The sequence below is a fragment of the Akebia trifoliata genome, chromosome 3, assembly GCF_017979445.1.
Source record: "Akebia trifoliata isolate Shusen 1 chromosome 3, ASM1797944v1, whole genome shotgun sequence".
Taxonomy (NCBI): Eukaryota; Viridiplantae; Streptophyta; class Magnoliopsida; order Ranunculales; family Lardizabalaceae; genus Akebia; species Akebia trifoliata.
This window is the reverse complement of record NC_141377.1, coordinates 21,823,355-21,839,266: the sequence shown is the minus strand read 5'-3', so window position 1 is coordinate 21,839,266 and position 15,912 is coordinate 21,823,355. Positions and strand designations below refer to the sequence as shown.

General features: G+C 34.5%; 1 protein-coding gene across 1 annotated transcript; it reads left to right on the top strand.

Moving 5' to 3' along the window:
* Positions 1–1,698: 1,698 nt before the first annotated feature.
* On the top strand, positions 1,699–15,653 carry BTS (zinc finger protein-like protein). Its single transcript, XM_086434050.1, is given in 15 exon segments — positions 1,699–2,162; positions 4,288–4,438; positions 4,441–4,496; positions 5,512–5,706; positions 5,792–6,159; positions 8,871–9,096; positions 9,172–9,340; positions 9,438–10,682; positions 10,859–11,030; positions 11,127–11,348; positions 11,424–11,561; positions 12,850–13,084; positions 13,224–13,283; positions 15,187–15,258; positions 15,347–15,653. Coding segments are annotated over 15 exon segments (3,765 nt in total). The 5' UTR covers positions 1,699–1,847; the 3' UTR covers positions 15,488–15,653.
* Positions 15,654–15,912: the final 259 nt, after the last annotated feature.

Below are 15,912 nucleotides of genomic sequence, written 5' to 3'. Positions count from 1 at the left end.
GTAAAATGGAAAACATCTGATCATTGTATATAAAAAAAAATTGTATCAAATAGTTGTCCCCGTTCATATATATATATATATATATATATATATATATATATATATATATATATATATATATATATATAATAAAGAAAAAAAAAATATTTAATATGATAAATGGAGTGAGATTCTTCATAAAGAGTGAATTCCCAATATATTCAAAGTGAATACTATAATTTTTTGGACTGAGATAGAAAATAAATCAACTTTCAAAGCATTGAAATAGAATTTGAGAGCATGAGAGATACCCCTTAAATAATAATCTAGTCATGACTAGCAATTAATTCAACATTTTAATATTTGAAAATCAATTCTAAATATTAAAGTATTTGATCTTTTCATTTTTATTTTTTTCTAAATATTTCAATGAGAATGCTATAACTTGAACTGGAAAAGTTCACTTGTAATAAAAAATAGTTTCTTATAATCATTTATGATATAAATAGTTTCCCAAAATCAATATAACTAAACTTATTTTTTATGCAAGTAATATAATTATTATGTTTAACCATTTATTTTTAAGAAACCTATCTTTAACATTTATTTTTGAAACTTTTACTATTTCAAAAAAAATCTTTATCAATTAAGAAGAACAGTTGAAAATAAATAGTATTATTGAAAAGTAAGAGAAAATGAAAGATAATGAGAAAAGTTAAAGTTATTCTCGAAATTCGAAGTGACATTAATCACAATGCCTCTTTAAAGAGGAAATGAAGGGAGTAGTAGGATCATCGTTGTGTTTATTTTATAGATTATTATCCATATATCATCTTGGTTGCACTGATGAATCTATTTAAATATAAATTTTAAATTTAAAAATATATAAAGATGAATTCACGCACTCCTCTAATTATATAATATGGAGCATAGTTTTGATTTGAATTTTCCACCAAGTTGAAACTTACAAATTGACGTGGAAGGATCAAATACAACTTTATTAAATTTATAAATAATTTTAATATTTAAAACATTGAAAAAATTATTTTTTATTTTATATAAAAATATTATAAACTACCAAATAACTCCATCAAGTTGATACATTTTCAATTGACTTAATCGAACTGGTTGAATCAAGTTTTGTGATAGAAGAATCACCTCAAAATCCAATCAAGTAGAGTCAACTCGACCATCTTTTGAGTCGATGGCACAAGTTTTAGAACTATGTAGTATTACCTCCCCCAATCCAATACTCCAATCCACTATAACATAAAAGAATGTTATCTTCTCAATTGTATAACTCTAAGTAAACCATTTAAGTACATAAAGTTAAATTAAATCTTTTTTCCCCTTAAATTAGTGGGAAAAACCTCTAAATGTCTATTATATCCCCATTATCTATCATTGTTTTCATGATACTGATGTTCATGGTCATTCCAACCTCGTCTTTTGGTCACCTCTCCTTTAATTACCCTACCAACAAATAAAAATTAAAGAAACTATAAATATAAAATAAATAATAAAATTAAGAAACTATAAATAATAAAATTCCATCACATGTCATCCACACGTGTCAAATTCCATAGAGGCAGACCCACACATAAGTAATCCTCTCTAAAACTAGAGTTGCTGACGTGTCATAAATAGTACAACGTGGCTATTAATGCCAGGTGGCGCCAACTATAAATTTCCCCTTCTTATCAGTTGCAGTGAAACTTCTCGTACCTTTTGCCCGCTCTCTCGTTGAATAACACACGAGAAGCGAGAGAGAGAGAGAGAGAGAGAGAGAGAGAGAGACAGAGATTTCTCTGTAAATTTGGAAAATCTAGGGTTTCGAATATCTGTATTTTTGCAATTTTATTGATCAAATGGCGACGCCATTAACGGGCCTTCAACACAGAGATGGCTGTCTTGCTTTAATGGCGGTACCTGTAAATCCAGTCGATCCTTCTTCATCTCCGTCTTCTTCATCTTCTTCAAAAGTTTGTTTGAAGAATTCTTCCTTGAAATCCCCAATTCTTATCTTTTTGTTCTTCCACAAAGCCATTCGGTCCGAGTTGGATGGGCTGCACCGAGCAGCCATGGCGTTTGCGACCGACATCAAAGGTGACATCGGTCCTTTGTTTGAGCGTTACCATTTCCTTCGATCAATCTACAAGCACCATTGCAATGCTGAGGATGAGGTGCGGTTTCATTTGTTACTTCGATTTTGTTGTGTAAGATTGAGATCTGTAGGGTTTTAATAGATTGAGTTTCAATAGATTTGATTTTGATTTGCTTATTTTGACTTCGATTTGTGTGTTATATAATCGAATTGTGGTCCTTCTTTGAATTTAATTTGGTTCAGATTGAGGAAGTTCTAGGTTTCTATACTTATGAAGAGAATAGCAATAACTGTTATAAGTTTCTTGTTATCTTATTCTTGAAAAAAAAATCTCTGTGGAAGGATTGAGTTTTGATTTGGGGCCTGCCAGTGGATCTCCAATACTTTGCGGCAAAAAAATAAATAAGAAAAAGATGATTTTTGCTGGAAATACCTCTGGAAACTATTTTCTTTTGTGGAAGATTAGTGGAACCCTAATCTAATTCACTGAGTCTTTCTGAACATATATTTATTGTAAGACTTGTTTGTTTCTTTCATTCCAACAGCAAAGGAAAGACAAGTATACCATCAAGATAGAACTTTTACATGTTAGAAATAATTTTTAAAATGCTCGACATCGCCACGCAACTACGAGAAGAGTCAATAAATTTGTGTACTTTTCATCCTACAAGAATGGTGCCAAATGTTTTTTATTCACAGGTTTTGAACTTTAAATCCTTTGGCTGCATGAATTTTCCAGCTGTATAAATTGAATATCAATCTACCGCAATATTAGAAATCTCTATGGTGAGTTAACTTTCATTCAATATCCATTCCCATCCAATAGGAGATGTTAATAGTTAAGTAATTTATGTCAATGCCATAATGAGCGTAGACTAGCTTATACTTGGCTGTATGGTTGGTCACCTCGACTTGCCTCGTCTTATTAATATAAAATTTTCCTATCAAGGAAAAAAATGGATGTAGTATGACATCCAAGGGAAAGAATTATTTTATTTTATTTTTTGAAACCAAGTTATCAGGGTCTCTTAGAGCACCTGATTAATTCTCGGGCACATGCAGTCTCTCCCCCACATGCACTGGCTAATTCTTGGGATGATTCCCTGAGGGTGGTCCCTAAGGGGATGATTCAAACTCAAGCCCTCCATTTCCTGAGGCGTAGTCTTGCTTTTTTTATTGTAAGGGAGAGATTTTCTATTTTTTTTTCTTTGGCATGCCATCTCTTAAATAGTTCAACCACAAAGGGGTAACATATTTTAATAGGTTCCTCAAAACATAGGGAAAGTCTAAGATAGGTAGCTGGGAGCCTACCTACTTTATGTACCAACTTATAATTAGCACTTGAGATTCGAATTTTATACCCAAAGGAATTTATGTATCTTTAAAGGCCCAACTTGGTCTCTACCTGATTGAAAATGGATATGAAAACTTGGATTCTGTCAAGTGTGTTCCACGTGGTTATGTCCAATCTAATCTTTTCTATAGACATGGACAAAAGTGGCGCTGTAAACAGGTTGTGTTTTTCTTGACATGAACCTGACATGAAATCACATCTTAAAGTTTTAGGTTCGAACTTGACTTGCCAGATCCTTACACTCATCTAGACCTTGTTTGTGTCGGATCCATTCTAAGTTTCTAACAGGTTTGCGAGTTAGATTGACCCACTAGGGCCTTAGCTTCTACCAATATTAACTTTTCATCTGGTAGTTGTTTCACATATATGCATATTATCTAAATCTTCTTCACTTGAGAAAGCAACATATCATGAAAAGAACTCTGTAAATTTGGCTCGGCTTGTGAACAGATATGAAATAGATTAAAATAGACTTAGAAGGCTTGAATTGAAACATTGAAAAGTCCCTACAATTATGAGTACAAGTTGGCTAAAATTATTATATTTAAATTCTCCTACATGTAAGATTACCTAAGAAAAATTCATCAAGGTGAAAAGATTTCAAAATCATTTAGGTACTATAGAAACATTGTCGAAAGACCAAAAAATAATTAAGATTTTTCTAGTAGGAGTGTAGGCTGGTGTTCGTACATTCTTTAAATAGTGTCCTTGTTACATATATTGCAGAATACAATTGTTTGATTGGGAAACTGGTGATTTAAAAGAAGAAAAATGTCATATATATATATATATATATCTGTGTGTGTGTGTCTTGAAGTTGTAACTCCATTTCTCTTTTTTGAAACCTTAGGTCATCTTTCCAGCTCTTGACATACGTGTGAAGAACATAGCACGGACATACTCCCTTGAGCACAAGGGGGAAAGTCATCTTTTTGATCAACTTTTTGATTTGCTGAATTCAAATTTGCAAAATGACGAAAGCTTTCGGAGAGAGTTAGCTTCTTGTACGGGGCCCTTCAAACGTCAGTTAGCCAGCACATGTCTAAGGAGGAGGAGCAGGTACTTATTTTTTCATTATGCACTCATTGTATTTGAGCTACTAAGCTAACTCTATACCTGTTAAATAGAGACTAACTCTTTTTATGATCTATGGTACTTGGAGAAGAATATGTAGAGGAAAGAAAATTATTGAATTTTAATTAGAAAAGTATGTCAAAATCCTCATCACAGTCTTATCGGCTAAATGAATCCCGTTCCTCCATTGCATTCTGTGCAGATGTTATTGAATGTCTGTTGATATTTTCTTTCACTGTGCTAATTGGAAAATTTTGATATTATATTTTATGACAATGCTCATTTTCTTGAAGTTTTTTTGCTTATACCAACAAATATTTATTTTGCTATTTCATTTTTCCATTGTGGTTGCCTCAGCACTTTGGATGATTTTTTAAGCTCTATCAATAACAATTTTGATAACAAGGATATCATTTCTTATCAACAGAGAAAACATCATCTGAGTCTTCCAAGAACTGTTTCTGATTTAAATAGGTTTTTTACTGTATACAATGCATAAGATTCTTAGCCTTCTTTCTAAAGTTATTTGCTAATTCATGCTAAGCATTTTTCAAGTTAACACTTTGTAAAGGATCCCAAGATTTCACAGAATTCTCTTTAATTTTGTGCTCTACTTAAGACATTACAACAGGAGAACTCTACATGAAAAAGTAGTATCAATCAATCTATCTAGCTGATCCCAAATCTTTGGGCTGAGGCTTTGCTTGTGATGATATATGGAAGAAGGATTCTGGACAATAATTCAAGCTCCATTTTATCTAATACATGGGTTTAATAACAGTCGCAAACGTTGCTATCAATTGAATACCACATGTGGTGGCAAAATATTCTGTTTTGCTCCAGTCCTTCTCAAGAGCACCCCCCACCCCCACCAAACACTCCTACAAAAAAAAAGAAAAAAGTTCCCCACTCACTCAACATCCACATGTAGGTCGATATTATTTGATTCCTTGATTAAAAATATATTTGAAGCATATTAGCTTGTCTTTGAATTTGGCAGGTCTTCCCCTTGCTTATTGAGAAGTTCTCATTTGAAGAGCAAGCATCACTGGTCTGGCAGTTTTTGTGTAGCATTCCTGTGAATATGATGGCAGAGTTCCTCCCTTGGCTTTCTTCTTCTATTGCAGCTGATGAGCATCAGGATATGCTGAAATGCTTGTGCAAGATAGTCCCAGAACAGAAGCTTCTTCAACAGGTAATAGTTCATTCGTGCATTGATACCTAATTCAATCCTGTCACTCTCAATATATTGTAGTTGATTGTAGCTTGTTTAAGTGAAGGTTATATTCACTTGGATGGAGGGGAAAAGTACATCCAATATGCATAGAAGTTGTGAAGATAATTCTCAGCTTTGGTGTTGTAAAGATTCTGAGGCTTCCACGTCTGTCAATCGAACTGAGAATGGGCAATGTGCATGTGAATCTTCCAAAATTGGGAAAAGAAAATATCTAGAGGCAAAACATGATGTTATTGATTCGATGGAGACACATCCCATAAATGAAATATTGCTCTGGCATAATGCTATAAGGCGAGAGTTGAGTGATATAGCTGTGGAGGCTAGAAAGATTCAAACTTCTGGAGATTTTTCTGATTTATCAGCTTTCAACGAGAGGCTACAATTTATTGCGGATGTTTGCATCTTCCACAGGTACTCGTTCTCATCTGTTTTGAAAGGTGTGCATATTTATTTTAGTGTCAAATTTCTGTGATTGTTCAAACTATACATGCTTCATTGTAGACACTTAACTTTTAAACGTCTAGTTCCCTTTAACCATAACTTCTTAGAGAGCACTGCAAATAGAAAAATTTGCATTAGCAATTAAATTCCCATTATAACAAGATTGCCTGAGGATTTCTTAATTCAACAGCAAATTGGATGGCTTATTTCACCTCTACAACATGAACAAGAGGAAACATTACAAGTCAGAGAGCAACTTGTGAAAATGCTCGACTATGTTTACAAATGTGCTAAGGGATTAAATTTTCTTTGAAGTTCATGTCCTCACTTTTGAAGCAGTATTTACCCACAACGGACCTAAGAAGCAAGGTCTTGAAAATCTTCAATCTTTTCAAAAAGAGATCTGAAGAATTGATCCTAAACCCTGTCGGGCCATTGTCAGAAAGTTGGGCTTTGGGAATAAGTCGGCTAGAGGAAAATTCAGTAAAATAGGGGGAAAAAAAATCAAGCTAGTTTTAGGGCTTTGTAATTGTTCCTATTAGATGGTGTTCTTACATTATATAATCAAATCCTTAAACTACAATAATCAATCACCAAACTCCATTTCACATGTTCACAACACATTCAAGGTATATATTGTTCAACATATATATGAGATGGGGTTATATGGACCGAAGGACCATCTGTCTCTATGGACCACATGCCAATGTGGCACCCAAAACCACCATCAGGTGGCACTTGTATGTAGGCATGAAATTTTATGAACTTCCTAGGAAACAAAATTGAGAAAGAGATTTTTTCACCGTTGGATTTGAATTTAAATATGGGCCGTTCATTTTCAAACTCAAGATCTAGCCAAAAAAAATCTTTTTTTTTGAGGATTTTTTTTAAGACCCAATCTAGACCACAAATCAAAAAGGAAGAGGTGTCATTTGCACCAACATGGCAGTCCACATGGTTCTTAGCCACTGGTTGTTACCCCTTAAAACGGGTATCCAATCCTCGGTCAACTAGGTTAAAGGAAAGGGGGCCGGAACTTAAATGTGGACCTTGGTCCATGCAACCTTTTCTCATATATGTATATATAAAAGATCACAATCATGAGTCTGAGATAGGATTCATCTGTCGAATAGAAACATCAAATTAATGTCATACTCATTTGCATCCTTATTATCTTACGTTTTATTGGTAAAATGGTTATCATCACAGGGCCGGCTCAAGCATAAGGCCATTTAGGCAAAATAGCCTAAGGCCCTGTAATTGGAGAAGGCCCCCAATTTTTTTAATAGTTTTAATGTTAAAAAAAAAAAATAGTATTATTAATTTTTTTTTTTTAAATTACACACACCTCTTTACATGTTGGAATTGTGAAAAAAAAAAAAAAAAAAATCAAATACAAAGTTGGATCGGATTCTCCAAAAAATTTAAGACAACCCTATCTTGAAACATAAAAATAAAAATTAAAAAAATCCACCCTCGTTGGATCATATCCCACTTAAAAAAAAAGAGCTGCATACTCATAAATGTAAAAACCTACTAAAATTGTTTGAAGGAGTGTTATAGTGTTTTGTAATTTTTTTTTTGATCGGTAAGCCTGTTTTTAATGAGTTCAGTAACTCGGTGGTACTGGCGGGATTTGAACCCAGGTCTTTCTGGTATCATCACCCAACGACTTCACCAACTGAGGTAGCTGGCACCTGCAGTGTTTTGTAATATTGAGAGTATAATTTGAGCCAACCTTTGTAATGATTGAAGAGTGTGTTTTAATCTTTAATTGGGGTGTGATAAATAATTTAAGAAATTGGGGTGTAATAAGTAAAAGTTGGGCTGCCTATATCAGCTCTTTAAAAAAATTTAACCTATTCCATTTAAGGTTTTAAAGATAAAAAAAATACTCAAATCGACCCACGTTGGATTGGATTATCCAAAAATGATTAGTTTCCAAAAAATTTAAAAACCTTATCTTGAAACTTAAAAAAAAAAATCCACCTATGATTGCATTTATACTTAAATAAGTTTAACCTATTCAATTTAAAGTTAAAAATTAATAAATAAATATTCAAATCAATCCACGTTGGATCCGATTCCCCAAAAATGGTTAGTATCCAAGAAATTTAAAATGACCCTTTCTTGAAACTTAAAAAAATAAATAATAATAATCTTTTAAACCTTGAAAAAGGATATATTAGCAAAACTTGAATATAAAAGCTTAATTAGTAACTTTGCATCTCAAATTTTTAAATAAAATTTTATTATAATTAATATATTAAATATAAAAAATGCCCCATTATAAGATTTCTCCTTAGGCCTCAACTTGCATGAGCCAGCCCTGTATCATCATCTTTATAAAGGTCATATTCTCATACTAGTGCATCAAATATCGTATTTCATGTTTCCCTATTTAATTGCAAAGTTTGTGATTTAATCATGAAGTTTGTAAAAGTTGTGTCTTATTGAAAAGTCATGATTATATCGTGATTAAATCGATGAAGGAAAAAAGTCATGATTTAATTGCAACTGATTCCATAAGTCGTAGAATTTGGTGACTGTGGACTGGAGAACACTGTTAAATTGGTTGCTTTTTACTGCGTCATAATAGAGTTTCATGTTGCTATGGTATTGGATTTCTTTACATTAACTTCCGTCTTATCAAGTGTCACTTCTTATCACTTCGGCTGCAGTATTGCAGAAGACAAGGTTATCTTTCCTGCTGTAGATGGGGAACTCTCTTTTGCCGAGGAGCATGCTGAAGAAGAGAGTCAATTTAACAAGTTTAGGTGCTTGATCGAAAGTATTCAAAGTGCAGGAGCCAATTCATCTACAGCTGAATTTTATACAAAGCTATGCTCACATGCTGATCAAATAATGGACACTATACAGAAGCACTTTCACAACGAGGAAATTCAGGTTTGGTTTATTTCTTATTAAAATAAATGCTCTCCTCTCTCTGTAATGATTCTGCTAATTTCCTTGCAATTTTAGGTTCTTCCACTTGCCAGAAAGCACTTTAGCCCCAAAAGGCAGAGAGAGCTTTTGTATCAGAGCTTGTGTGTGATGCCTTTGAAATTAGTGGAGCGTGTCTTACCATGGTTGGTAGGATTACTTAGTGAAGGGGAAGCGAGGTCCTTTCTTCAAAATATTCATTTGGCAGGTTCTATATACGTTGAACTTTATAGATGACATGTGTTATACTATCTATGTGCTGCGTCATCGTTCATTTCTAACTAATGCCTGTTAATGTGATGCAGCTCCATCATCTGATACTGCATTGGTTACACTTTTCTCTGGTTGGGCATGCAAGGGCCGTTCCCAGAATGTGTGTCTCTCGTCAAGTTCATTTGGTTGTTGTCCTGTAAAAATATTGACAGAAACTGAAGGAGGAGATTCTAGTCGACCATTCTGTGCATGTGCCTCTCCCTTATCTACTAAGGAAAAGCCATCACTGGTTCATACTGATGACGACAAAAGGCCAATTAAACGTGGAAACTTCTCAGGATTATGTGAAAATAATCATGCTTGTGATCCTCTAGAAACTGTAAATACACAGAAACCGTCTTGTAGTAACTCGGGTTGTTGTGTTCCTTGTTTAGGAGTGAACGGCAGTAACCTAGGATTAAGTTCACTAGCCACTCGGAAGTCTTTGCGTTCGTTATCTTTCAGTCCTGCTCCTTCTCTTAATTCCAGTCTTTTTATCTGGGAAACTGATTCTAGTTCTTGTGCCATTGGGTGTACACCACGACCCATTGACAACATATTCAAATTTCATAAAGCCATCTGCAAGGACTTGGAATATCTGGATGTTGAATCTGGAAAACTTAGTGGTTGTAATGATAAATTCCTTCGACAGTTCAGTGGAAGATTTCGTCTGTTATGGGGTTTATATAAAGCTCATAGTAATGCTGAGGATGAGATAGTTTTCCCGGCATTAGAATCCAAAGAGTCTCTTCATAATGTAAGCCACTCGTACACTTTGGACCACAAGCAGGAAGAAAAACTATTTGAAGATATCTCAGCTGTTCTTTCAGAACTCTCGCAACTTCATGAAGTCTTGAACAGGACCGAAACATCAGAAGATTCAACTGAAAGTAACAACTCCGATTCTTCTGCTGGTAATGCTAATGATTGTATGCGGAAGTACCATGAGCTTGCTACGAAGCTTCAGGGAATGTGCAAGTCTATAAGAGTCACACTGGACCAGCATGTTTTCAGGGAAGAACTTGAGCTCTGGCCATTGTTTGACAAACATTTTTCTGTGGAGGAGCAAGACAAAATTGTTGGGCGTATAATTGGGACAACAGGTGCAGAAGTGCTCCAGTCAATGTTACCATGGGTAACTTCTGCTCTTACTCAGGAGGAGCAGAATAAAATGATGGACACATGGAAGCAAGCAACTAAAAATACAATGTTTAGTGAGTGGCTTAATGAATGGTGGAAAGAATCTCCTCTGGAATCTTCACAGACTGCACTGTTGGAGAGTTCTAGTTCTCAAGAAGGTGTGTTATCTAACTTTTCTCTCTCTAGAATAATTATATAAGAGAAATGTAAGGACATTTGACAATGGTAATTTGTCTGATGCTATTATTTTGTAGATAGTAGATTTCTTTATTATGCATTTGAATTTTTATTTTTTGATTTTTTTTTTGTTATTTGATTTTTTCCTGGTCTTTAGGCACCGATTTCCAAGAAAGCCTGGACCAGAGTGACCAGATGTTCAAGCCTGGTTGGAAAGATATTTTCCGGATGAATCAAAATGAGCTGGAGTCAGAAATCAGAAAGGTTTCTCGGGATTCAACACTCGATCCAAGGAGAAAGGCCTATCTTATACAAAATCTTATGACTAGGTTTGTTCCTATGATATCATCTGATACGAACTATAGAAATGCAATTATCTTCTTGATCATGAGTCCATAATCTAATCAGTAGGTTAAATATGTTAGTCGGTGGATAGCTGCTCAGCAAAAGTTACCTCAAGCAAGAATAGAGGAAACTTCGAATGGTGAAGAAGTTCCCGGATGCTCTCCTTCATTTCGAGATCCAGAGAAGCAAGTGTTTGGGTGTGAGCACTACAAAAGAAACTGCAAACTACTCGCTGTTTGCTGTAACAAATTGTTCACATGCAGGTTCTGCCATGATAAAGTCAGTGATCACTCAATGGACAGGTAACTTTCTTGCTTTCATTGTAAAACAGTCAGGTTCTATGTCTTAATATGTTTATATTTTTTCATTCTTTGTAGGAAAGCGACTTTGGAAATGATGTGCATGTGCTGCCTGAAGATTCAGCCAGTTGGACCAATTTGCATGACACCTGCTTGCAATGGATTCTCAATGGCAAAATACTATTGCAACATATGCAAATTTTTTGATGATGATAGGTAAGAGAGTTCTCATTGATCTTTTGAATTGTTATTTATTTATTATGGTCATGATTTCAAGATAACAATGCAAAAGTTTATGCTTGTGGATCTTAAATTTTGAATTCATTGATCCAATATTGAGAGCCAATTTAAGGAATTGAAGGTGCTTGAATTTTAGTGAATGATATATACTATGTGTTTTCTTGTGTCAATAGGCACGGGCATCCTCTTAGGGTTAAGAGGGTAGAAGAGGAAAGACAATAAAGTTGGAAAGGGGGATAAAAGAGAAAAGATAATAAAGTTGGAGGGGTATTCTTGGAAAGGGGGAGAAGAGAGAAGACAATAATTGGAACTTGTCCTCGTGATTTGTGCAAATTGAATCTGATCTCCTCTTTTGTGTGCGTGTGTGTGTGTTTTGGAGTGAGGGAAACAAGACGGGTACATAAGGGCAAGAGGAATACAAAGAAAACTGCATCTGCATCTCTACACCACTACATAAAGCAGCCCTAAGAACACCTTCCTTGACTAAGAGATCCTGCTCTTCATTTGAGACTTAAATTCAAGGGAGAACAATGGATTCATTGTTCCTAAATTCTGAAATCCCTTTGATTGTGAGATTATATAAATTTTCTTTTTATAATTTTTGAATTGTTTAATTAATAGCTTTGCCAGCCCTTTACTACAAGGTTACTGGGAAGTGAGTTAAAATCATTCTTAGATCGTTTAAGAGCCCAAGGAAGTATTGACGTCTTTCCTTTCCCCGCTTGAATAGAAGGAGAATATTGGATCATGGCATCTGCTAAACTCTCTTAATATCATTACAACATATTTCTTTATGCACCTTTGACTAAAGGCCAGTGAACCACCATCATCTTAGTCTTCTCAGTAATGCTACCAAGGCAAGATCCTTTGTTGTTAAAATCCATCTAATCCTGTTCTCCCAAATTCATCATAACCTAGAAAAAATCACAGCCTATTTTTGAAGGCTCCCCTTTTGCAATCAACTTGTAAAAATCGGCCGAGAGAACCATCTAAGATCAACACAATTAAGAAACTGGTCATACCTCAAAAACTTCCCTTCTAGATCCATGATTGTTCAAATAGTAGCTTGAGAAGATCTAAACCTGTGTTTAATTTAGTTTATAGGAAAGTGAACTGAATACCTACTTTTCTAAATTTCGCTATTTCATTTCACCTGGTCCCAAACTCACCACGATACCTTGTAAGTGTAGAGGTTCTAATGCTTCTGTTACGACTGCCTTAAAGAGGGTGTCTTGATATTTCTTTTTTTTTTTGGTTGTTTCAGGACAGTATACCATTGCCCATTTTGCAATTTATGTCGTGTTGGTAAGGGACTTGGCGTCGATTTCTTTCATTGCATGAAATGCAATTGTTGCTTGGGGATGAGGTTAGTAGACCACAAGTGTCGGGAGAAAGGTCTAGAAATAAACTGCCCCATCTGCTGTGATGACTTATTTACCTCAAGTGCATCAGTCAGAGCTCTTCCTTGTGGTCACTATATGCATTCAGCTTGTTTTCAGGTCTTGCTTCTGCTGCTTTTGCGTTGCTTCAATATACTTGTACCATTTCTGCGTTTGAAAATTTTTTCTCTTTCCCTGTAAGAGGGGGCTTTTAAGAAGGTTCATGAACCTAAATATTTTCCTTTTTCATTGTGTTTAGGCATACACTTGCAGTCATTACACCTGTCCAATTTGTAGCAAATCCTTGGGAGATATGGCGGTAAGAAAATTGTTTCTTCTTGTCTACCTAAGTGAACTTTTTTAACTTCTGGTGATTTATCATGTTTGGAGATTCATTATAAGCTACATTAGTTGAAAATGATAAAATCATAAAGGATGCTCTAAATACCGTTGCAATGTAACTGAAATAATGGAGTAGAACCAGAAACAGCTAAAGTTGGGACTAGAAATAGCATGTTAGACATTTTTAAGACTTATATAACAAGAATATGGCACATTTAGGGCTTTTTTTTTCAGTATATATTACATAAACACCCTAGCATGTTATCCTAAGGTAGTTGTTCTTTATTTTCTTTTAAAAGTGACTTCTGTATGTCATGCACATTCTTCATGTACTTTATTCAGTTGAGCACAACCATTGTGATATTAGAAATATACCTTACCAAACAATGGTCTGTAGAAATGTGAAGTCTTTTTATTTTTTTATATATTTATTTATTTTTATTTATTTATTGTATTTAATAAGACAGCTAGATGCAACTAAAATATTATCTTATAGTATGTGTATGAATCAGGCTTATCAAAGTCACTGTTTCAGACACCTTGTGCCTGTGTTGGACACCAACAGTCTTGTATGTATCCCTTGTTTCACATGCTTGGACATGGGTTTTCATTTCCCTTCTCTGTGATCCTAGGAATAAAAATAGACTAGGTGAGGATTTGGTGTTTTGATGTTTAAATTTCACTCTTGAGTGCATGCACAGGCACATAGATGCAGTCACCTTCCAATAGTTACAACTTCTATATGCTGTGATATCCATGCATCAAAGGCTCCAAAACAATTTTCTACTTTTATCTTTAGGGAAGTTATCGAGATTCCATTATTTTGAGGCTTCAAGATTGGGGCTTAAGGTAAGAAGAAGTATCACTTAGCTAAGTGGTAAGACTTGTGGAAGTTGTTCCCAGGTCCTAGGTTCAAACCCCTTGAACTCATACTTCTTATGCTAACTATTAACAATTAACAATATTCCTGTACTAATCAAAGTACCAAACATTTATATATAAAAAAAGAGAAAAAAAAAATTGGGGCTTAAGGTTGGCTGGCATGAATAGCATTTATCTTGATATATTAGGTTCGTCAAGGAGTTTATTCTGATTATGGCATCTTAGAATTTAGATGGTCAATGGTTGAGTTTTTATTTATTTTTATTCTTTTTTTGAAGTTTACATAAGCAATAGCAATACTTGGTACTTTTTTTTTTCTTTGATGGATAACACTTGGTATCTTTTTAATTAAGGTTTTGATTATTGAATCAAATTCACTTGTAAGCTTTGGGTACCTTTTAAATTCCTGGGACTGCTTGGATTACCACCATGAAGTTATTTTTTACACCTAAGAAAACCTTAGCAGCAGCGCATCAAGTCACACTTTGTTTGCGTCATACAAGCATGTAGTAAATCCTTGAACCTGCGTAATTGATGAATCCCCCCAACCTAGCACAAACACATGCCCCATCATCATTATTATAAAAGCTTTATCCAATAATTTGGGATGTGAGCTGAAACAGATAACAAAAGGGAAAAAAAATTGAAGACCATTGTCGTCAGCCAACTCAATGATCTAAACCATTCAATTGGTTCACCATCTCGTGTGACCCATTTATTGATAGTCTCTACAGTGAACTACTACTTAAGACTAAAATTTCTCTAAAGTTGGTATGGTTGAAACAGCAAGATGTTTTATAATTGAATCCTAAAAATCAGGCATATATCAAACTGACCAACATGTGTGTTCGATATTGTTGAAGCTTGGTAGAACTTGAATAAAAGTCATTACAACAGAAAAGAAATAAAAATATCTCATTCAATACAATGTCAGAATGTATTCTCTCTCAAAGTTGTATTTTCTGAAAAGGAGTTGAACACCCCTACAATAAATACAGGTTTATTTTGGCATGCTTGATGCTCTGTTGGCTGCTGAATTGCTTCCAGAAGAATATAGGAATCGTTGTCAGGTACTTCACCAATCTCCATTTTCTTTTAGACGCTTCATTCCATACTTTATTCTGCTGAAACTACAAATACTGTAATTTGTTAATTCAGGATATACTCTGTAATGACTGCGACAAAAAGGGAACAGCAGGTTTTCACTGGTTGTACCATAAATGCGGATTTTGTGGGTCCTATAACACTAGGGTAATTAAGCATGAGTCGGCAAATTCAAACTGCACGGAGCCGACCTAGTGTAGTGAAGTGAAGTGGTTTTCTGGGTTGATTCAGGTTTGTAGATATTTTACTGAACTACCCATGTTACTGAGTTTGTGAAATACATACATACGTACCACTTAATATTCATTTTTTTTTTTTTTCTCCAAATTTTATTAATGGTACCAGAAGACTGGTTATCCCACTTTTGTTGACACACCTTAATCATCATGTTACGTTGAATGTTTTACCTCTTTTTAAGATCTGCCTTCCAAGCCGACCCATATTAGCCCGCAATTTTCAAAACGTGTTACTGATGTCTGTCATGTTTTGATGAAATGACATAAAAGTTATAATGAGATTTTCTTCCAGAAGTATTCTTTGAGTAGAAAATTAGTAAATTGAGATGATTTGAACAATAGCATCATCTGTGAGGATCGTTTTTGAAAAGATTTTGAGGAAGA